This window comes from Carcharodon carcharias, chromosome 16, assembly GCF_017639515.1.
Source record: "Carcharodon carcharias isolate sCarCar2 chromosome 16, sCarCar2.pri, whole genome shotgun sequence".
Classification (NCBI taxonomy): Eukaryota; Metazoa; Chordata; class Chondrichthyes; order Lamniformes; family Lamnidae; genus Carcharodon; species Carcharodon carcharias.
In genome coordinates, this window is record NC_054482.1 from 43,123,403 (window position 1) to 43,147,508 (window position 24,106).

At 45.1% G+C, this 24,106-nt stretch overlaps 1 protein-coding gene across 3 annotated transcripts in view; it reads right to left on the reverse strand.

The window, feature by feature from the left end:
- The window catches only part of LOC121288893 (P-selectin-like), a 72,464-nt gene extending 63,358 nt beyond the window's left edge, over positions 1-9,106 (reverse strand). For 2 of the 3 annotated variants that reach the window (XM_041207724.1, XM_041207723.1), the window contains exon 1: positions 8,931-9,106. In XM_041207724.1, the coding sequence (XP_041063658.1) occupies positions 8,931-8,933 (3 nt within the window). In that variant the 5' untranslated portion in view covers positions 8,934-9,106. The remainder of the gene's footprint in view (positions 1-8,930) is intronic. The other variant, XM_041207725.1, reaches the window with a different exon arrangement.
- Between the last annotated feature and the right edge of the window lie 15,000 nt (positions 9,107-24,106).

The following is a 24,106-nucleotide window of genomic DNA, read 5'->3' on the forward strand; positions in this document are numbered from 1 at the left end:
CAAAGATGTGATGGGGAACGCTCCCCCCAACCCTCTCCCCACCCCCAGCACCCCCCCACATTTCTGGAAGTCCCAACGCGAGGATTGCATAGCAATTGCCTGGGAAGTTCAAACTTCCGTTGGGCTTTAACCCTGAAATGGGAACCATCTAAAACTAAGACATAAATCGCAAACTTCAGATGGTTCCGACAGTCTTACAGCAATAGTTACCCAGAAGAAGTTAGAAGAATTAAAACCACTTCTAACTCCTGGGTAACTATAGTGCTGACCCCCTCAGACCTGCAATGGCATTCCCCCCACCCCACTGACATCCCATGGGACCTCCCACCCTCCCGACTAATCCCCCACATCCCCAACTACCCACCCCCAGATGCCCCCATCTACTCCTCTGACCCCTCACAGGACACCCCGACTGCCCTCCCCATCCCCCAACAACCCCACTGACTACACCCCCACTCCTGACTATCCACCCAACTACATCTCCCAACTACCCACCAACCACCGACTACACCCTGCTGACTACGCCCGACTGCCCACTCCGCCCCTGACAACCAACTCAGCCCCCTGACTACTCCACAGCCCCCAACTACAACCCCTGACTACATCCCCCAACTACCCTACCCACCCTCCAACTACACTCCCCTGACTACCCTCCACTCTCAACTACACCCCCTGATTACCCCACCCACCCCTCAACTGCCCCCCCACTCCCTGACTACCCTCACTCCCTGACTACCCTCTCCACCCCCAAATACACCCCACCCCTCGACTACCCTCCCCACCCTTCGACTACACAACCCCCTGACCACCCTTCCCCTCCCAGCAAACCCCTATCTGACCACCTGACCACCCCCCCCACCCCCCCACCCCCCCACTGACTACCTGGCCCCTCACGGACTACCTGACCCCTCACAAGCTACCTGACCTCTGCCACTGACCACTCCTTCCAATGACCACCCCCCTGGCCACCTGACCCCCCCACCACCCATTGACCACCCAACCCCCCTGATCACCCAACCCACCCGATTTCCCCACCCTTCAATCCTGCCCAATTACCTTACACATTTCCCTTCTCCCTGGCTTCTCAAAGTGCCTGGACCTTTAAACCTAGCTTGTGCCATAAAAAAGGAGGGCATGTCTTCCTTACTTTCGACACTCAACAGAAGGTCTTGGGAACCCACTGCACTGCACCTTTCTCAACTGCTCAAGTCGGAAAGTTGGGCAAGAAAGGAGCGGCTTCATTTCCAGGTAAGTAACTAGGAGCTGAGTGGTAATCCGACTCTGATTGCAACTCCACAGAAAATTTGGGCCATTTATTATTTTGCCCATTGAAAGGAACTATCATTTGGCAGAATAGAGAACTCTCACTCGAGGTCCCCAAGAAAATATGTCAAGTGACTGGCAAGAAGGTAACAGATGGAATAATGGAGAAATGTGAAATTATCCACTTTGGTAGGAAGAATTAAAAAAACAATATTTTTGAAAAATGTAATAGTTTAGTAATTGTTGAGACTTGGAGGGATTTGGGTATCCTTGTACATGAATTGCAGGAAGTTAACATGTAGGTACAGTTAGCAATTAGCAAAGTAAATGGTAAGTGGGACTCTATTGCAAGGGGGTTGGAGTATAAGAGTAAGGAAGTCTTGGGTTTTTGTGAAAAGAATGAGAGCTTATCTCATTGAAATATATAAAATTCTGCTCCTATTTTTTTCTTCTCCTCCTTTTCCTTCCTTCTTGCATTTTGTTTGCAGTCACCACAATGCTAGTTGACCACCCTTCTTAATTTCCTTCTGTTAGTCACCCATCCTTCTTCCAACTCCACAGTGTTTAAGTCTCTCACCACTGGATCTTTCCATCTGATCACAGGTCTTCCTCTTCTCCTTCTCCTGGATGACCAAAAGATGACCAAAATGCTGTTTCAATCTCTTCTCAGCTCCTTTCTGCAATGGTCCTACAATCTTCACTTATGCCCTGATGTGCTGGATCCTGATTTTGTCCTTTTCGTAACACATCCATCTCAGTATCTGCATCTCATTAGTATCCAGTTGCTGTTCCTCCCTTGAGTTGCCCAAGTTTCTGCACTATGTAACAAGGCCAGTCTCACAACTCTCTTGCAGATTCTTCCTTTCAGTTTCAGCAATATTTTTCTATCGTGTAACACTCCACTGCAATCCTCCAATGACTCCAACCAGAACTAGTCCATTGCTTAATTTCCATCTCCATTATTCTATCTTCTGCCCCAGTGACTACTTTAAACTACTCACTTTCTGCTTCTGTTTCTTATGCTCTAATGGTTTTATCTTATCAACCATGTGGTCAGCTGGTACACTGCTCCATCAATCGCATACAGACTGTGCTTCTTCTGGTCCCCATATTGGGTCCCCACCTTAATTTATTTTTGTTGAACACCTCTTCCTGCCCCACAGCCTGGACAGAGATTGCCAAATATTTCAAATATATTTTGAGCCAATATAAAAGTTGGAACATGATTTTCCCTTATTTATAATCATTTACCATTAAGTGGGAACATCTCTTTAAACATGCACTGTTGGAGATTTTCTGCATGTACCATTAAATTCACTATCAGCTTAAAGATAAAGATATGCTGAGAGCTTGTGAGAATTATTCAAAGTAACCTGACTTTGTAAAATTGCATGTTGTCAACTTGTAGTGCATTGTTAACCCATTCCCAGCACATATTTTGCAGGGAATGGAAAACAGGCTTAGAGACTTTTATAATTAGCTATACTCAGAAAAGTTCCAATGTCTTTCCTGTAATTTGCATCTAATGACAGTGCCATTCCTGATGGAAAATATTGGAATATTAGGTTTCAGGATATGATCCCAGAACCGTAGACAATACTCTGGCTCAGACATAACCAGTGATTTGTAAAGATTTAGCATGACTTCCTTGTTTTTGCATTCAATGTCACCATTTACAAAGCCAATTGTCCTAAATGATGTCTTAACCCTCTAATCAGCTAGCCTTGAAAACTTCAAGATTTTATCAACATGCACCCTAGTCACTCTGTTCTTGCAACTCTTCAAAATAGTATCTTTTAGATTATAGGGTCCCTCTATGTTGCCAATGGCTGCCAAAATGCACCAGTTTGCACATGTCCTTCTGAAATCCACTACAATCAGGCTCACTATTTACTATGCTGCCAAGCTTTGTTATATTGATAAACTTCAAAATTATACTCCCTATATTCAAGTCCAAGTTATTCATATATGACAACAAGAGGAATGGTCCTAATACCAACTGCTGGGGTCCCCACTGTATATGCCTCCCCGTTCAGAAAATCATTCATTACTAACCTTGCTTCCTATCTCTTAGCCAAGTTACCACTGTCTCTTTAATACCATGTGCTTCTACTATGTAAACAAGTCTATTATGAGGTACTTTATCAAATGTTTTTGAAAGTTTACATTTACGACATTAGCTTCATTAACACTCTCTGTTACTTCATCAAAGAACCAACATGATTTACTTTTAACAAAAACCACACTTGCTGTTCTCATTAACCCAAACTTTTCCAAGTGAGAATTAATTTTGTCAATGTCCCTGGTATTTTACCCATTACTGATGTTAGACTGATTGGCTGCAGTTATCAGGGGCAGAATTTTGTCCTTGGCAGGCGGGCTCAGTGGGAGTGGGTGGGGCTGTGGGGAAGGCCATCATCACCCGCAATCGGGAACAGACCACAATTTAGGCCTGCCAGCGTGAAAGGTGACTGGGGATGCTCTGAGAAAGTGCGGATGGGGGAGGGGGCATGATGTCTGCCGGGTCCAATGGCGATCCGGCGGCCGATTCAAAAGCGGCCCAGGCTGCCCCTGGAAGGCTGCCATGGAAGGACCCTGAACTCTCGGTGGATTCCAGTGCGGTTGGACATGGCAGGCGGGAGGGCAGGTCGGCGGGGCCATCAGCCCTGCATTTCTCCGATGAGTGCCTCGCTGCCCTGCTGAAGGAGGTGGCAGCCAGGAGGGAAAGCCTTGCCCCCAGAGGTGGGAGGAGGAGGCCCCCACACCTCACCAAAAAGACCTGGGAGGAGGTGGCATCCAGGGTTAGCAGCCACGACATGGTGAGGCACACATGGATTCAGTGCCGGAAGCACTTCAACAATCTGCTGCAATTGGGAAGGGTGAGTACCGTGTTAGCATGGGTCAGTGTGCAGAACAGTTATGAGCTGGCAATCCCCCCCATAGACCTCAGGGGTGTTCGAGTGTGAGTGCCAAATGTCAATGAGGTAGGAAGTGGCCAAGAGGGTGAACACTCTCTGCTTGGACTGAGTGCCTTGCCGCTCCAGGGCCATGAATCGGCTGAGCCCTGCGAGGTGTTCCTCAGCTGGGATTGGCCAGGCTGCAATGGGGATGCAGGTAGAGAGTGGACTAATCAATGCTCCTCTATCCTTTCAGGAGATGACATCCCATAACAACATTGAGTGGTTGTGGACAGGTGGGGGACCCGCACACCTCCTCATCCTCATGTGCCATGAGCAGGAAACCCTGGAGCTCGAGAGGCAGCACGCACCTCGGTCAGCCGGCCGCGGTGAGGTTGAGGTTCCAGAGGAAGGTAAGAGGGCAGTGCACTGACATGAGAATGTCAGTTATTGCAACCATTCTAGTGTAGCCTCTATGTTGATGTGAGCCTTGAAACTGGAGTCCCGATTAATAATCGAAAGATGAGGGCACCATGATGCAGATCTCCATTGTCTCACCAGGGTGCCTGGCATGCACAGTGACAGTTTCATGACTTAAACTAATGACATGTCCTTCTTGTCCCTTTTAGGGTCACCAGCAGGTGGTCACTTTGAGGAGCCTGAAGGCCCACCCCTGACCCCGCATGCACCTGCATCACACCCTCTCTGTCAAGCAGGCACCAGCGCAGATACCAGCACCTCGGTGGGAATAAGATCACCATCTAGTACCTTGGTGCACATTGGTGAGGGCACTTCAAACACGCTTGAGGTGCAGGCAGGGGCAGAAACTGCCCATGGTCCTGGCAGTCGGAGGACTGCTGGAGACCAGGACAATGCTCAGTCAATGGCTGATGATGGGTCTCTGGACTCATCCATGAGGCAGTAGATGCTGGAAGTCCAGTGAGATGGGTGGAAGGATCTGGCAGAGATACATGAGGGAATGCGTGCCATGATGTCCATTTGGGAGGAGTCCCTGCAGAACATAAGCACTGCGTTGACCCTCATGGCTAAGCGCAATGCCTCCTCCATAGAGAGAGTGGCGACTCTCATGGAGAGGCTGCTCCAGGGACATTATCAGGCATCCCCAGGGATGCGCTCGGACTTGCAAGCCCTCACACCGGCAATGACCTCAGCTGGTCAGTTTCCCAATCTGAGCATTGGGCACCCAGTATCCCAGCTAGATGCCCGTCCATAAATGGTGAGCAAGGAAGTCCAAAGCGACCTGACGTTGGCACAGGAGCTGCTTGTCGTCTCTGGGCTCTTCTCAGGACGCTCCGGATGACACCAGCAGCTCCTCTGCCCCTCTGCCAGTGACCGTGGCACCTGATGATGCCAGCCGTAGAACTGGCCGTTCCCTCCCAGGCTCCACGGGCCAGAGGACAACCGCCAAGTTCATCAAGGCCAACAAGACAACAGAGTCAGCAGGTCGTCTCCAATGCCTGTGCCAGCGAGGGGAGAGCACCTAGACGTAGCACCCGGAAACGGAAACGTAAAGAACCTTAAGCACAAGACGGCCTTATCATGGGTGATATTTTGTTTCCCCATTTTGCTTTAACTTTTTTAATGGTGTGATAAACAACACCGGTTAATGCTTATTTCAGCTATGTTTCACATGCACAATTAAGTGAGATTTTATTTTGTGCTATTGGCCTCTAAATGCTTCATGATGGTCATGTGTCTCATGAAACTTTATTGCAAAGGCACAGAGTGTATGTTGCTGGTCGAGGAAATTGTCCTCTCTGAGATCAAGTATGGAGCCTGCAGCCCTGGCATGTGGTGATGGTTCTTATTTGGTAGGCTAGCTGAAGGAGCGTTGGATCAAAGCATCCTGGGTGTCTGCCTCCCTGGAGGTTGCCCAGGTCAGCATCTATGCCCTCAGCATTCTCCCAACTATGCTCATCCTCGAACTCACTACTAGACCCATCATCTGTTGCCTGCACAGCTACATCAACATCCTCTTCCTCCAGTGGCTCCCCCCTTGCCAGTGCCAGATTATGGAGAGCACAGCATACAACCACTATCAGTGACATCCGCTCTGGGGGGATATTGTAGTGCACCCCTGAACGGTCCAGGCATCAAAAACGCATCTTGAGAAGACCTATGGTTCTCTCTATCACCACCCTTGTGGAGGCTTGGCTCCTGTTGTACTGCTGCTCGGCCTCTGTTCTTGGGTGGTGAGAGGCGTCATGAGCCACCGTTTCATGGGGTAGCCCTTGTCACCCAGCAGCCATCCATCCAGTCGGGCTGGAGCACTGAAAAGCCTCGGCACATGGGAGTGTCTGAGGATGTAGGCATCGTGGGAGCTGCCTAGGTACCTTGCACAGATTTGTAGAATCAGCATCCTGTGATCACACACTATCTGCATGTTCATGGAGTGGAATCCCTTCCTGTTGACAAAGGTACCGGGCTCACCTACTGGCGCCTTGATGGCCACATGTGTGCAGCCTATTGCACCCTGGACACGGGGAGAAGCCAGCAATCACTGCAAAGCCTCTGGCTTGCTCAGCCTGACTGGCCTCATTCATACGGTAATGAATGAAAGTCAATGCACACCTGAACAGAGCTTCTGTCACCAGCTTGACGCAACGGTGGACAGCTGATTTGGAGACTCCACACCGATCCCCCACTGAGCTCTGGAAAGAGCCGGAGGTATAGAAGTTGAGGGCCACTGTGACCTTCAGGGCCACTGGCATGGAATGTCCACCCACACAGTCGGAGCTGATCTCAGACCCAATCCTTTGACAAATGGAGATCACTGTCTCCCTTGAGAGATGGAGCTTCCTTCGGCATTGCACCTCAGATATATTGAGGTAGTTGCATCGCCACCTCTAAACCCTGGCAGCGGGATGGTGCCGTCTTCTGTGGCCCCTTCCACTGCCAGCTGGCCCTGCGCCCCTAGTGCCTGCGCCTGTCCTCCCACAGATCACTCCCCTGGAAGCTGCATTGGGACACCTGGCCTCCTCTCCCTGCTGCCTCTCTCTTCCTCCTCAGAGGAGGTGCCACCAGGGGAGACCACAATCCCCTTTACCAGGGTCATGGAAGGCTGTCTGATACGTGGAAGGGCCCACACAGTCAGAATCCTCCAGGCGCCTGGAAGACAACATAACGTCCTGGAATAAAGCCTAGAAATGCTCAGAATGCAGCTCTGAACTGAGATGAAGCTGTCCAGTTCACATAATCAACCAGCAGCACACGATGTCCAAAACTCCTCACTACTCACATTGAAAATGCTGCTGACCCTTCTTATCCCACCTGTGGATGAGCTTTTGCAAATTGTGGCCTGCCCCCTGCATGTTTTGCCCATGCAATGGCCAAAATTTGCACAGGCTATGCAAATTCAGGGACAATTGGTGTGTGGAGGGCCTTAACTGGCCTCTTATTTAATGGCGGGCACATCTCCAACTCCCTCGTGTGCCCGCTGAGCGAAATACCGCAAGAGTGCACATTGGTGTCGGCACGCTCTGTGGACATTAATTCACGTTATTTCATGCTTGAGCGGGTTGGGCACACGCCTGCCTGCTGAGTGAAAAATTCTGCCCCAGGTTTATCCCTCTTTCCTTTTGTGAACAGGGCTGTAACGTTTGTATTTCTCCAGTCCTCTGGCACCATCTCCGTATCCAAAGAGTTTTGAAATATTGTAGTCAGAACTTCTGCTTTCTCACTTCTGCAACTTAGGACACGTCCCGTCGGGACCGGATGATGACCTTGAGTGATGCAAACCTAGTTAGCACTTTCTATCTATTTTGTGCTATCCAATATTTCTACTCCCCCCTCCTTGACGGCAGCATTAACTATCTTTTCTTCAGTGAAGTATTCACTCAGTATGCCAATCATGCTGTCTATCTCCACAATATGATTTCCTTTTTATCCCCTTAATTAACCCTACATTTCCTTTAACTATCCTCTTACTTTATATATGTTAAAAAAAGATTTTGCGATTTTCTTTTTGTTACCAGTTAATCTTTCCTCAAACTCTCTCTCTCTCTCTCTGCCCTTTTTATAAACTCTTTCAATCCCACCTCCCTTATCACTGCACTCTCTGTATTCTGCCTGGCTTACTGCAATCTGTACCTGAAATTTGTCATAAAAATTCCTTTGTTTGCTTTATTTTAACATATTTGCCGTCCTGGAAACTCTAGTTTCCATCTTTCATCCCTATGGGAATGTGATGATCTATGCAAACACAAATTATTGTCGGTCCAACATGTTTCACTGCTATACTGTCTGGTAATCAGCCTATAAACTACTTTCAAAAATATTTATATGATTTTTTTTAAAGGACCTTACTCATTAATTGCTGTTTATACAGATCACAGACTTACACTAAAACTATTATCCAAATACAACGTAAATACTTCGATCAGTGGTATTGATAACCAAATGCCTTTGCAATTGACAAAATAATGCAGCTACATTGTCAAATATACAACAACTTTTCAAAAGGAAAAAGTTAATAATATGGTAAATAGTTCATCCATATCATATGTAATATTAATGTAGCACTGAGACCATCCGATGCTAAGGTTTTTGGCTTTTGACGTTTTATCAATGTTTAAGCAGGTACAGTTCATTTCCTTTGACAAATTCACGAGCTACCAGTGTTTTTACTATTTTCTTCACTTCAGTCTCTCTCTCTTAAACCCAGCTGAACTGCGCTACCCTAATACTGCACTAGGCAATTGTTGCATGAGTTTCTCTCTCGTGTAAGAAGAGCCAGAAAACTTCACTCACCATCTTTCCAGTGTGAGAGAATCCTTCAACTTAATGCTTTGGAACTGCTCTCAGTGTTGGTGTTAGCAAACTTTCATGCATGCCAGCAAGAGCATTAAATAGAAACTGTTGTACGGATTTCCTGAAGAGCTGTTGATTAGGAACTCACTTACTTCTGCTTCTTGTGTGACGAGTTCCCAAGGCTTACTGGAGTTGACTGCATACAACTAGAGTGTGGAATATTCAAAGAGCTGTTTCCATTTCTACGAATTGTTGACTGCCTTTATTACGCACCAAAGATAACAGACAGAATCAAGCCAGATTTGTACTAAGTGTGGTAATGGGCGTGAGAAATGACATTTTTTCATCAGCCGCAATGGCAGATTTTCACGCCATATCATCCACTGCTCGCGTCATTATCTGTGCAGCCACAAGAAACATCATCATCAAGAAACATACTATCTCACTGGTGGGCGGCCTCTGAATCGCCCACCACGCCTTTACCTCACCATGTCCTCACGATGTCCTCACTCCGGATGACATATTTAAACTGCAGCCACACACACTGTTCTCAATGCTTGCAGCCCAGGAGTACTCCAGTGAAAACATGGCCCTAAAAGCCAAGAAGAGTTTAGTGACCTTTCACTGAAATGCCTTTTGGAGGCCCGCTGTGATGTACCTCCACCCCCATCTTGGCTGCAGGAAGTCCAGCAATCTTACCAATTCAGCTTGGGAGACAGTGGTGGTCAGTGCCAACGCTCCACAGAAGAGGTTGGACATACACTGAAGAAAGAGGATGAATGATCACATCCTATCCTCCAGGGTAAGAAACCATTTCATCACTCTAAACTCAAACACTCACAAGGCCATCACACATTTATTGGCATCACACTCACTCCCAGCTCAAGGGACACCACCACTCAATCTCTCATATCTCCATGTGGCCTCAACTCCTCTGGAGACTGCCTCCTCAGCCCTCACCATCTTGAGGCCACTTACACAGATCAACTTGTGCCCCCTCATACAACTTAGGATACCCCCCTTCCCCAGTACAACCTTCACCCTGCAGATTCTCCCTTTGCCTGAGGCCACTTCTCCCACTTCCCCAAGCAAGCCCTAGCTCTGCAGCCATTGAAAAGCCACCCCCGCCTTACAGCTGGTCTGGTAGGTGGAGATCTGCCTATGAGTTCCCCTGAGAGTGATGTGGTGCTGCCTGAGAAGCCTGGCGCTGATGACTACGAGTGCTGCCTGAAGCAAGGTAGGCATACATACCTTGAAGTCCTGAGTAAAATGCAGCTCACCAGGTGCACATCACTTATGTACAGTAGTGAAACCTGTTGGCATGCAATCATGCTTGGATGATCCAATGCGGAGGGACGATTCCGACGAGTGGGGCTTACAATGAGAGGCTAAAGTATTGAAATTAGGTTTCCAACATGTGGCAGTGAAAACATGGCCTACCATTGGCTGGTGGAGCAGACAATCGCAAACTAGTTTCATGACAATGTAAAACTGATTTTTGGCCTTCTTGCCATATTGTTCGCTCATGCTGCCAAACACAACTGCTGCCAACAGGAATGGAAAATTCCACCCCATGTCTTAACTAAGTTGTTTTTTTTCATGATCCTGGCCAAAAAAAGGCAGGGGAAGAGAGAGCAGACAACATCATATTGCCCCAATTCACCAGGGTTTTGCTGTCAGCAACAATGTCTTCTCAAATGCAGATTGTGTTGTGTGTGAGCAAAAATATCTATTGACCAATGCTTTGCAAAATAATTTGCAAACTTAATAAATTTGAATATAGGTGGATTAATGGATAAACTATACTATATAAAGACATTTAGACCAAGAACATTCCATGTTCAATCCCTGGCTTTTGCTGACTTAATTAGTTTCAGGCTCTTCAGTTGTTAGATTGCTACAAATATCTTTGCTAGGCTTGAGAGGGAGACAAATAAAAAGCAGCCAGAGTTCCCACATCTGACTAATAGCCAATAATTCCCACTGGAAATGCATGTGTGTGAATGGCAAGGGAGGACAGGATTGAAGTGATGACCCTGAGGCAATTAATAAATTTAACTGCAGATTACTCCAGGTTTATTCTTTCTTGTGAAGTGACCCTGTCACAAATAGACCTCAATATCTATTCTGCAGCCCCTGGGAGGTAGGAAAGAGTAATTGGGACCCTGAGAAAACAGTGAGATGATATCCAACCAGCTTATCTGCAGCTGTGTAATGCCTTAGTGCTTGACTGCCAGCATTAGATCCTGGTAGAGAGAGGGCCCATCATTCAGGCAGTCCCAGTTCTTAACATCAGCATAGAATGTCCTTAATTTTTCATGGAGCCAGATTCTTACCCTAAACTTCTGCCTGGGAGACAGTCTTCCACTCCTGATATGGTGTACTCCCTTGCCACTGCATTCTGAAGGGTTCTCAAAATTCCCACATTTTTCATATCATCAACAAGGATATGACTTTTGGACTTTTATGGCAGAGGACCCAACTGCTGAGGTAAGTGTAGAACCCTGCAGACAGGAGGCAGCCCATGAAGGCCTGGGGCTGGACATGCCCGGGCTTGTTGAGTGCTGTGTGGATTGTTGCCTGTAACCAGATAACGAGAGGAGATGGAATACGCATTCTTCCCTTTAAAGCAATCAACCCAGAGAAAGACTTCATCTTACATGAAACTAAAGCCCATCAAAATCTTGCATAAATAATCGCTACTAACTACTAATGCAAGACGACAGCAATCCATGCAATTAAGCGAACCTATCAATACTCCACATATACAATGGCTTTCAGTTCAAGACTAGTTACGGAGACAGGAAGACAATGATAAATATCATGCGAGCCCATTAAAAACAATGAGACAACAATCACCTGGGGAAGCCCACCAAAATCAGACAAAGAACTAACCTTGATTTGGACTGAGATAAGAAATTTGAAAAAAACAGCAAAACTGGGCCACCAGTTATGAATCAGAGTTTAAGCAGGAGGGTGAGCAGTTTTGGAAAGGTTGAAGCAGAGTTTAAGCAAGGGGTAGCTGAGCCAAGCGGAGGGAGGAGATCTGGAGGTTTGCAGGCCCGCAGGCAACATCACGGCAAGGGGCACGGGGTGGCAGGCTCAACCGAAGACAACAAGGCCGTAACCACAGACCTTCACAAAGATCGACCATCCACAACCGCGCCGTCCACCCAACTGAAGAACCTTCACAGATTCCACAGACCAGGACCACATGGGGATGGCAGGTCCCAGAGGACATAGAGAGCTTACCCCAAAACTGCAACCAGCTTACCTGGCTGGATTTCGAACTGTCAAGGAACCCTGGTTGGTGAGCATGATCCCTGACCTCTCCTAGTTCAATTTAGTTAGGTTTTGGGGGTGGGACAAGGGTAAGGGGATTAGGTGTAGTGTGATTTTCCCTCATTATGCCCTGTGTTCCCCGTTCTTAAATAAGTGTACTTTGTAGGTCTGTATAATCTCAGTGTAATCCTAATGTTATAAATTCATTTGTGACTTCAGTAAACCCAGTTTTTGTTTCTTGCACCAAAACCAGTTGTCTGCTGCACTTTGTCACAACCCCCAAATAAGTCCAAAGTCTAGAACTCAGGGAGTGGTAGCAATTCGGACTGCTCAGAAGTCAGAGGTGAAGCTGACACACACCACCACCCCCTACAATTCTCTCCTGGCCACTTGCAAATAACTGTGGGATGGTGCTATCTGCTCAGGACCCAATCATATACATCCCGTGGTTGCAAAGTTTCAATTCTAACCTTTACTGCATATTTGTATTTTTCAGGAATTTACTTGTTGAGCTACTGAATGATTCAAGTTTGACTCACTTATAGGACAGAATATAGGCCACCCAGCATGAGGAAATGGTGAGGTATCAGCACAGCGGGTGATTCAGAGGCTGCCTGCCAGCGAGTCGGTGTGTTTCCTGTGGCTGCATAATTAATGAGGTGGGTAGCAGATTATATGGCATGAAAACCCATCATTGTGGCTGGCAAAAATGTCATTTTTTTATGCCCACTACTACACTTAGTGTAAATCTGGGATGATTTTGCCCATACTTTTATAAAAAGGCAACAACGTAAACCAGAAACTAATCAGCATGGGACAATATACACATTGTAGTCATCGTGTGAGAAAAGTTTGGTAAAGCCCATTAGCAGGTTGGGGAAGATGATGCATGATTACTCCACGTCCAATGAAAGTGATGTGGGTAACATGCAAACTTCATGCTGCCTGCTTATTGGCATGCAACCCAATCGCTGCAGGCTCAGCAGGGTGCCCAACTCTGTGCAAGGCTAGCATCAATTAAAGCTAGCGTGTATGTCTTCAAGCTAGTCTGCACCTCTTAGAGGGGAGGTACATTCCAGCTGCAGCAAGTACTGCCAGAAGCTGGAAAGAATTGCTGACTAGAAAGAAACTGGAGCATTGGAACAACAGACCAGAGAAAGGGCTCCTATTGCAGATCTGGAGGCCTTTGTGCAGGAGGTGGAAAGAAGAGACATCATCTTTCTGCAGAAAGCCCTCCAAACACACACAGCAAAGGCAGTGGGAGCAGATAGCCACAGAGGTTGTCAGGAGCCTGGATACAGGACCGTAAAAAGTTTAATGATCTGACCGGAGTTGTCAAGATCAGTGAATGTATCTTCAAATGCCTCACAGATGACTCAGTGAATCATACCCACATCGCTCACCCATCAGTAATCTCCAGAAAGCAGGACTTGTGCCTAACATTCATTCGCTTCATCTCATGCACATACACTTACAACTGCTGTTAGCCTCACATACTTCCAGCTATTCAGCTCTGCCAGACACATTACCCAAATGTAATGCAACACACTCACTGACACTTTTCCCTCTACTCTTGCAAGACTAGGTGGCACATAACAGGAGCGAACAGCAAAGAACCAGCGGGTGCCCACACCTTTGTCCTTCAAAACATTGATTTTGGAGTGAACAATGCCAAGGAATTGACCCTTCATTTTTAAGTGGCTCCCATGGCACCATCACTGCTAGTATTATGGAGCCCAATTTTGCAGGCCATGTCCACCCTCATTCACAGATTATGCATGTGTGGAAAGAAGAGATTTGTTGCTGTCTAGGAAGAGCAGAGGAGTCTATCACTATCTGGTAAAATCTGAGGAGGTACTACTTCCTGCTTCATAATTGACCTGGAATAAAAAAAATCCATCCACAGGTTTTTCAAAACTTGTCATTTTGGGGCACATCCAGAAGTGCCATCAGATACCAACACTCCCTATCATATATCTCCAACCCATCTAAGATGCTAAAATTTTCAGGCAGGACAGTCTGTTGGAGGTCAGATGTTCACCAAATTACACTGGAATGACAGATTCCAATCTAACAGCTTGCACATGCATCCCCATCTCTTGCATTAAAAACTTATCCCTAGTTCCACCCCCAAATTGCTCCTAATCACCATTATTTTTGTTCAAAATTTCATATTCTTTTTCTTATATAGCATTACAGTCATTTACAGCACAGAATAAAAACTATTTTCTCTTTAATCTTAAATTCAATAACTCGTAGAGACATTTTCTTTCACTAATAGTGAATATCATTTTTCAAATTAATGATTAAAATGCAGTGCAGACGTGCTTTGCCTCAGAATGTTTTATACAATGTTAGCATTGTGCAGTCATGTTTTTATTCAGCTGATAAACAGGTCATGTACAGATAAGATCAATGTTTTACCAATATTTTTTGAAAGCTGGGAGTGGATGGGCAGGGGAGAGGGAAGTGGTCACGGATATCCTTTACCCTATTAAGGTTCTCAGAAACTCTCCTTCGTCAATATTATGATATATGTAAGCATTTTGCAACAGCTTAGGGAGAGCGATTACATGAGCCCTGCAATGGGTTAATCCATGTCCTTTCTTCTCGATTCATTCTGGACATACGTGATTAAGATCACTTATTTCTCTTGACTGCAATAATCCAACATGAAAATAATTTGAGAGGGAGAAGCTGAACTCACTTAACGCAAAGCAAACTGCTCCCAGTTTCACAGAAAGTGGTAACAATAATGTATGGAAGTCAATCCTCATCAGACATCTCTCCCAGTATTCTGCAAAAAGTTCACATTCTAGAGGACACAACAAGAACTAAGTATTCACATAATTTCTTAGGTGCATTGTGATGTGCCACGCAGTAAATCTAAGGATTGAAAGCTCATTTTCAGGGTACTAAATGTGGGCTCCATTATTGTCAATGTATGAAGTCTCACGTAAAGGTACATGCCCTATTAAACCTGTTGTATCACAAAAATCATCCTCTGTGACTGATCATAGTAGGTCATGAGGACTCGAACCGTCAACTCTTTTCTTCTCCGCCGATGCTGCCAGACCTGCTGAGTTTTTCCAGGTAATTCTGTTTTTGTTTTGGATTTCCAGCATCCGCAGTTTTTTGTTTTTATCATAGTACTTTGCCCATTCTCCCTCATCACCGTGCAGTGTTTAATACAGGAACATGCTATCCTCCATTTGTCCAGATTTGTGTTGCATCTGCTAGGTTTAATTTATTTCTATTATGACACAGCCCCTTAGCACACAGGATACATCTGTTAAATTCTGTATATCATTTGCAGTAGTGAAATTGCATTGTACAAGCCCATGTGGCAAGATTTTATGACTATGTTCCATATTGATTAATATTACATCAATGTTGATGAAATTACTGTTACTGCAATCATACTTCCTCTCTGAATTTACTCTGTAAACATGAACTGAACACATACTTTATGGGAAACAGCTATTGACTGTTGACCTGTTCCATTAGCACACTGCACTACTTTGTTTAAAATTAGGCCCCAGTCCTAATAATTATTAACATCAGCTGTGTGGTATTTTTCAAAAGAAATGTAGTGTTCATTTTGTCCTATCAGGTATTTTCTTTTAAAGTGAAACTGTTAGATCAAGATACCAAGAATGGAACATTATTTTAATCTATCCCACCAGCAGGAAACTCTTGGGATTCGATCTTCAGTTGACCTCAATGTAAAAGAAAATTGGGTGGAATGTAAATTAAGAGATAGATGCAATCCCCTCAGTTTAGGCAATGTCCATGGGCAGACCCCTGACTGCTAATGATACAAATCTTATAAAACTTGTGAGTGAATTGAATGGGTTAGAAAGCAACAGCAGTCATAATGACCCTTATCTCAAATTACACCAGAAAGAATTGGGTTGTACACAGTACTCTGCTGATTGCACAATCAGTGGAATAACACTACACTGACAAATTCTATATTTCAGTGTATGCATTGGAGACATTGGGCTAAAAATTAAAATAAGCCAGTTATTGGGTACAGGGATCAAGGTTTAGGATTACCCTGCGCTTGATTGAAGAGGTGCAAGCAGCATGCAAATATTGTGCTGCCAAGCTGCTCTCCATGATTCTGGCTCGAAGTCCACACTGCTAAACACACTGCTATGTGGCTGCAGGCTCAGCAGGGTTCCAACTTCATGCAAAGCTAGCACCAATTAAAGCTAGCCAGCCCTTCTTAAAATTAGCCCGCACCTCTTAAAGGTGAGGCTAGCTTCAGCAGGTGCTGGAAGTGGCTGGGGAGAGTCTCTGAACTTAAGCAATGGAGCAGCAGATAAGAGAGAGTGATCCCAAGCTTCAAGTAGTTGGACCATGCCATACCACCTGTCCCTCGTGGAAAAATTTATGCAGAGAAACAACTTTGACCACAAGTCCATCAGGCAGTGGTCTGCACGTAATGTCCTAGAGGCCCTGAGGGAAAAGAAGATGGTGGATCCTGTCGGATGATTCCCCGAGCAGACTGTCAAAGTAATTTGGCAGGATGCCTCATCGCCAGAACTTTCCAACAAGAACCAAGATGTAGCTTGGCTGGTGGTGAGAAAGGACCCCCTCATCAGATCCTTCCAACATGCCAGGAGTCTCACCCCCCCCCCCCCCCACTGCCCTCGAGGTGGCTGTGGTGGGGAAGAGACCGTTGTTCACCTACTTGTGGAATGTGCCTTTGCAAAGAAGGTCCAGAGAGAGATGCTGTGGTTTTTGCCAAGGTTCATACCGAGGCAATTCTGTGACACAGGACTCTTGTGTTCTACAGGCTGTTCCCAGGGATACAAACCGAGACAAACATCAACCGCAGCTGGAGGATCATCAACTGGATGAAAGGTGCTCTTTGCTCTGCCCGAAATTTGTTGGTCTTCCAGCGCAAAGAGTTGTCCCTGACTGAGTGTTGCAGACCAGCACATTCCAAGGTCCAGGACTACATGCTGAGGGATGCACTAAAGCTTGGGGCAGCCACTGAGAAGGCACAATGGGGAAAGCTCTCTGTCCAAGACCTTTCAACCATAGTGCACCAAGGGGTTGCATAGACCCCCTCAGGCTGTATGACTCACATTGAAAGTATGCAGTGAATATTACATGTATCACAGTTGTATTGAAGCATCTCAGAGTGCAACATAATTGAGGTAGACAACGTAAATACCATTGCATTGTCTGATCGTCTGTTATGGTCATTATGAAATGTCTGTAATGTTCCTTTGATTTTACTGAAGCATCTCAGGGTGCGACATGATCTATATAGAAACTTGAATATTATTGTACTTTTTGTGATGGCCATTTTGAAATGTTTTGTGATGTTCTTTCAGATATTTTCTGCAAGAAATATATTTTTGCAAAAAAATAGAGTGCTCCCAGGTTCTCAGATGCAGGGATGGAGGCCTCAGTGCATGAGGTGGAAAGGAAGAGAGAGCTCATGTTTCTGCAGGGAGACAAGAAGCCATCCAGACAAACACTATGAAGGAGTGGAAACTGTGGTAATTATGGTTTTATTTAGTGTGTAATATACCTTTAAGAATAATACATGCTAAGGAAGATCACATGTTCTTTAGTACCCAATAGGAGAGTAGTGCAGGCTACATCAGGGGCAGGATTTTTTGCTGAGCGAGCCTGCATCCGACCCACTCAAGCATAAAATGACGCGTGACATTCCACTCGGCAGACGCACGTGGGAGTTGGAGGTGTGCCTGCCAACAATTAAAAGGCCTATTAAGGCCATTAAAGATTTAATTAAATGTTATTTTTCGTTGCCCGTCCAACCTTACGGTTGGCGGGCAGGGCGATAAGCCAACTTGCCTTTGCAATTTTTAGGAAACCTCATCCATGGGCGGGATGAAGTTTCTAACACCAATTAAAAATAAAAAAATAAATTTTAACATTTAATTGAGAACATGTCCCTGCTCATGTGACAGAGTCACATGGTGGGGCATGTTTTTTAACCATTTAAAATTGTTTATTTTTTATTTTCAAAACTGTTCATCTCCCTGAGGGAGATGTGTTGATCAGCAGACAGTTGGACAGTGGAGCTGACACTTCTAAGGTGGAAACTTTACGTTTGTTTACAAAGGTACTCAGCAGCAACTTCACGTGTGCTTTCAACTCAAACTCTATCTCTGCACTACTAACTACCGATGACTGACTCTGTGCCTCAGGGAGCTTTTCCAGCGTGCACCCACGCGGATGCACAAACTTGCGCACTCACCCTCCTCCCCCACACACAGGCAGCGTTGAGTGCTGCCGCGATTGTTTCACGCTGGGTGGGACTTAATTGGCCCGCCAGCGTGAAATTGTGGTCTGACCCTGATCGCTGGAGGGGATCGGCTTCCAGAACACTCCCGCCCGCCCCTGCTGAGCCTGCCTGGCAAGGGAAAAATCCTGGCCCAGTAGTCAGTAGTTAGTAGTGTAGAGATAGTGTTTGAATTGAAAACACACATGTTGCTGCTGAGTATCTTTGTAAATAAACTTAACATTTCCACCTAAGGAGTGTCTGCTGATCCAGTCTATCAATATTACCAACTTGGCCACCACTCACAATAAACTGGCGATGAGGATAAAACAAGTTTAGCAGAAGAAATCAAGTGAAAAGAAATCAGTACCATACCTTGCCCAGTAATTGTAAGTAGAAATTCCATTTGAATCAATGAAGTAATCCCCTCTCAAAATGCCGCAATTTAGAAGAATTGTTCCTTTCAATCTAGCCACGGATAATTGATCTCATTACATTAAACGCCTCACATTCTCTTTCCAAGTGAATGAGATTACGGGGGAAGAGAAGAGGAGAGGGATCCTCTTAAGTAAATGTTGGAATAAAATCTACAGCTTGATTCAAAGTTTAATGACACCCATGAAGGGTCCTCATGAAGGGGCATTATCAGCAAAAGCCCTCAATAACAATGCAAAAGCTTAAGTTTAATTTGAGAAATAGAGCCTCGGGTGAGACAATTGCATGTTATGTGGCAAATTTGAAGCAGTTAATGAGTTTGGTACATCTCTAAACGATATGCTCAGGGATCGTTTAGTGTGTGGTATGTTTGAAGACACGATTCAGAAGAGGTTATTTTCTGAAGTGAATTTGGATTTCACAAAGGTGCTAAAGATAGCACTGGCCATGGAGAGCACAGTAGGAGATTCAGAAGCCATACAGGCTGCACGAAATGGTGCCGCCTTCCACATCAGGCAGGAAACCCCAGTCAAAAGGGCGCGAAATGCAAGACTTTGCCGAGAAGCGGGAAACAGCTGGACAAAAAGTAAGGAAAAATGACTTAGCAGTGAAATCAAAGAATAATTTCAATAGGGGTTCAACAAGCAGTCTTTTAATAACAGTGAATGGAAAGATTCAAGCAGGCTTATAAACAAAAGAAAAAACACAGTGAGATCTACAATGTAGAAAAGCCTGAAACAACAAATTCAGAAATTTACTCATTGCTTAATCTGAAAGTTGGAAAGACAGAACCAATATTTGTAACAGTGAAAGTAAATAGCAGATCTGTTAGAATGGAAGTGGTGACAGGACCTTCCATTATAGTAATTGGGGAACATGCTTTCAGATACCTGAATAATGGGGTATATCAATTAAATTTAGAAGAAACGGATGCCAAACTAATAAATTACATGGGTGAAGACATTCAAGCCAAAGACATAAGTAGAGTAACTGTCCATTATGGAAGCCAATCGGCAAAGCTACCAGTGTTGGTATTGAGAGGCAGAGCACCAAGACTTCTACGGCAAAACTGGCTAAGGGAAATTAACATTGATTGGCCACTCAGGTTCAAAAAGGAAGCTAGAAATGTTCCTGTTTTGGAAAAGGAGTGTGTAAGGACTCAACAACCTGAAGAAATGTAGGTTGTTTTAAATCAAAACATGGTAAGACAGCAGAAGGAACTCAAAGAGACTATGCTTGATGACAGAGTTCAAAACAAGGCGAGCAACCTCCGAAAGGAAAAAGAAACCTGCTGAAAGACCTTCACACATTACATGATTCCCTCAGGTCCAGGTTTGTATCTCTGGAAAAGTGTGAAGAGAAACAGAAAAAATTCAGCACCTCTCTGAACAAACTGAAGAATGAGTTGGCAGAGAAGACACAACAATGCTCAATTTTCCAGGAGGCAGCAAACAAATACAAAAAAGACATAGAAACGCTGAAGAATCAGCTACATGAGGCAAAAGAGGCTTTAGAGGCAAAAGCCGCAGTTTTCTATGAAGCAGGCATATGAAGAAATTTTGGGAGACTCAACCACTGAGCTCAGATAAATTGAGCTTGCATCTGAGAGAAGTCTGGCCAATGGTGAAGTCCAAAAGAAGACCAAGATTAAAGTCTACGCTAGAAAGAAGAAGACACATAGAAAGAAGACACAGAAAAACTAATGGGATTTTAATTCTGGCAGCATACAAGTGTTTCCGTACGTAGGCCTGGCGATCAAATCATAAACGCTGATGCACTTGGTCATTTGCCTTTACAAGAAAATGATGAGCACGTCCCAGTTCCACAGGAACTTGTTTTACTGTTAAAATTCTTAGATTCATCGCCGGTATGCGCTCGACAGATCAGAGACTGCACGTGTCGGGACCCAGTCCTATCTCAAATATGAGAACAAGTGCTTCATGGTTGGTCATAAGAGCCCATATCTGACAAAATGAAACTACTTTACACAGAAGAAATGAAATAATCAGCCAGAATGGCATCTTATTGTGGGGAGCACGAGCGATAGTACGTCCAAAGGGAAGGGAGCCACTGTTAATTGAACTAGACAGTGCCCATCCTGGAATATCCCGAATGAAGACCATAGCACACAGCTACTTATGGTGGCCTGGGATGAATGGTGAAATAGAGAGTTTAGTGAAGAATTGGGTGCAATTTCAGCAACTGCAAAAGTTACCATTGACAGTTCCATCACACCCTTGGGAGTGGCCAGGAAGACCATGGGTGCGGTTACACATTGACTATGTGACACCTGTCATGGAAACAATGTTTCTGCTCATTGTTGATGCGCCCTCAAAATGGATGGATATATATGAGGTGAAATCACCAACGTCCACCGCTAGAAAAAAGAAGACACGTAGAAAGAAGACACAGAAAAACTAACGGGATTTTAATTCTGGCAGCATACGAGTACAATTCCGTACGTAGGCCTGGCGATCAAATCATAAACACTGATACACTTGGTCATTTGCCTTTACAGGAAGCTAAGAAGCTAAGAAGCTAACTGGTGATTCCTTAGCAACCAGGCTAGCACACTTTCTTTTCCATTATAGAGCCACCCCTCACACAACAACAGGTGACACACCTGTGGAATTATTGTTGAAACGCCGTCTCAGGACGAGATTGAGTTTTATAATGCCGAATTTAGACGGGAAGGTGGAAAGGAGTCAGGGAAGCCAGAAAACCAGACATGACTGGCACAGTCATGAGAGGAAATTTACAATGGGAGAGATGATACACATGAAGAACTTTGGAGAAGGACCAAGGTGGTTATTGGGTGAAATAAGTGTAGTGACTGGACCTCTATCTTACCATGTGGAAGTGGAAGGCCGAGTCATATGGAGACATGTGGATCATTTAAGGAAGAGAGAATCAGATCACCAAGAATTGATTTCACCAGTGTTCATGCCCGGGTCAGCCTGTTTCCTATTGAGAGTACTCAACCCAGTACAGACATGTCTGTTGTTCCTGTAAGAGTTGAGATAACAGAACTGCAAGTGCCCACCAAAGCACCTGATGTTTAGGCACCTACAGAACAGGAGATTCCTGACAAAGCATCTGAAGTAGTAGAGCTGAGACATTCTACACCCATAAGGAAACAACCAGAAAGACTGAATTTGTAAATTTCCTACCCAGCGTAAATATTTTGTTGTCTTGAGAAATTTGTACTTGTAAATATAAGATGTATATCTGAATAAAGGCGGGGGGATGTGGTAATTATAGTGCATAACATACCTTTAAGAATGATGCTTGTTAAGGAAGATTACATGATCTTTAGTATCCAATAGGAGAATAGCACGGAGTAGTCAGTAGTTAGTAGTGTAGAGATAGTGTTTGAGTTGAAAGCATACATGTAGTTGCTGCTGAGTACCTTTGTAAATAAACTTAATGTTTCCATCTAAGAAGTGTCTGCTGATCAAGTCTATCAATAGTACCAACTCAGCCACCACTCACAACAGAAACAGAGGTTAATGCTAGGAGTCTGGCCCCAAGGGCCTAGATACAGTCCAGGAGTTCAATGGCCTCAGATGATTAATCAAGGTTTGTGAATACATCTTCAAATACCATCTCCAAGCAATTACACCACCAACCTCACATGCACTCCAATGCACTCCACCCCTACACATCTATCAATAATCTCAAGCAATCAGGACTCATACCTAACATTCATTTGCTCCACTTACCCTCACAGACTTAACCATACTTGCAAGCCTCACACCCATAGCTTACAGTTCCCACCTACTTCCAGCTATTCAACTCTATCAGGCACATCATCCACATTACAATGCACTGACTGACACTCTGCCCTCTCCTTAGCAGGAGAAGTTGATACCTAACAGGAGGCAGCAGCAAACAAGTGGTGGAATCCAGGCACAGCGGCATGTCCTCACCCCCTAGAAGGGGATGGTGTTCAGCATTATTGGCATGGCCATCTTTGAGTCCATAGCCAGTGATGTTGTAATGCTATCCAAGATAGGTGTATGTTACTGCCCTCTTTACTTCTCAAATCCCATTTCAACCTCATCCCATAATCTAGGATGATTTTCAAACTGCAGCTTATCTAGCCATCTACCTTTTGCTTTTCGCTCACAGACCTACTTCCCTTATCCCAACCCTCCCTTGTGCATTTAATGTTTGGAGATATCCAATAACTGCCACCTGCCCAGCCAGTGGTGCCTAGTGGTGAAATCCCAAAGGAAAGGCACACCACTGAAGAAGGAATCCTAAAATTGCTGTGGTGTGCCCCGCAGAATCACAGTGGTTCTGCATAAACCTGCTGTCCTCTTGCAGAGCGACAGCATTCTTGCTCCCACCACTGTCACTCTGCCAGCGACTTTGCCGTTGCCTCTCAGCGCTGGCTGTGCAGAGTGCTACCACCCATGCTGAGGCAGTGTAGTCTGAAACCAGGCCCACAACGAGATCATCCTGCAAAGCCATCTGCAGTCTCTCCACTGATAGCAGACACCATCCATCATGCTGCAGCCACTGTCTTACTCCAAATATATCGTTGACTGTAATGTGCTTTGGGATGTGCTGAGGTGACAACAAGTACTATTTAAATGCAAGGCTATCTTTCTTTTAGTCTAGGTTCAAGGTAAAGTCCATTGAAATTTGCTTAAGGACTGACTACACCCCCTTTTTTAAACATCGACATAAAATCAAATATCACGTGGATTAAAGAAAACTTTAGCTCTATGCCTTTAGATATAATCGTGAATTTGCTGAATCTATAGGCAGCAATATTAATTTACATCAGTACTACACAGGCCTACATTGCTTTCCTGGGGCAAGCAGTGCTACTGTACAGCCCATGTGGCTCCATTGTTATGGGTGCATGCAGCTGCGTCCCTTGTGTGCCCAAACACGCTGAATTGGTGCTATTTCTCTTGGGACTCAGCACAACCTGCTGCTATGATGCCAGGGTTCCATACTTGGTCAACACATGTCCTGGCAATGCCTGTATCATCCACTCTTGAGAAAGGAAGTGTGAAACAGCAAATTGGGCCCTACAGTCACGTTATTTAAATGAATAGGCATCCAAATTGTAGATGTTAAATTATTGGAACCTTTTCTATCGGAAAGTATCTGAAAGTACTCTGGAGTGTTTTTGGAGATGTTTTGATGAACTTACCAGAAAGTGTTACAGCAGCCT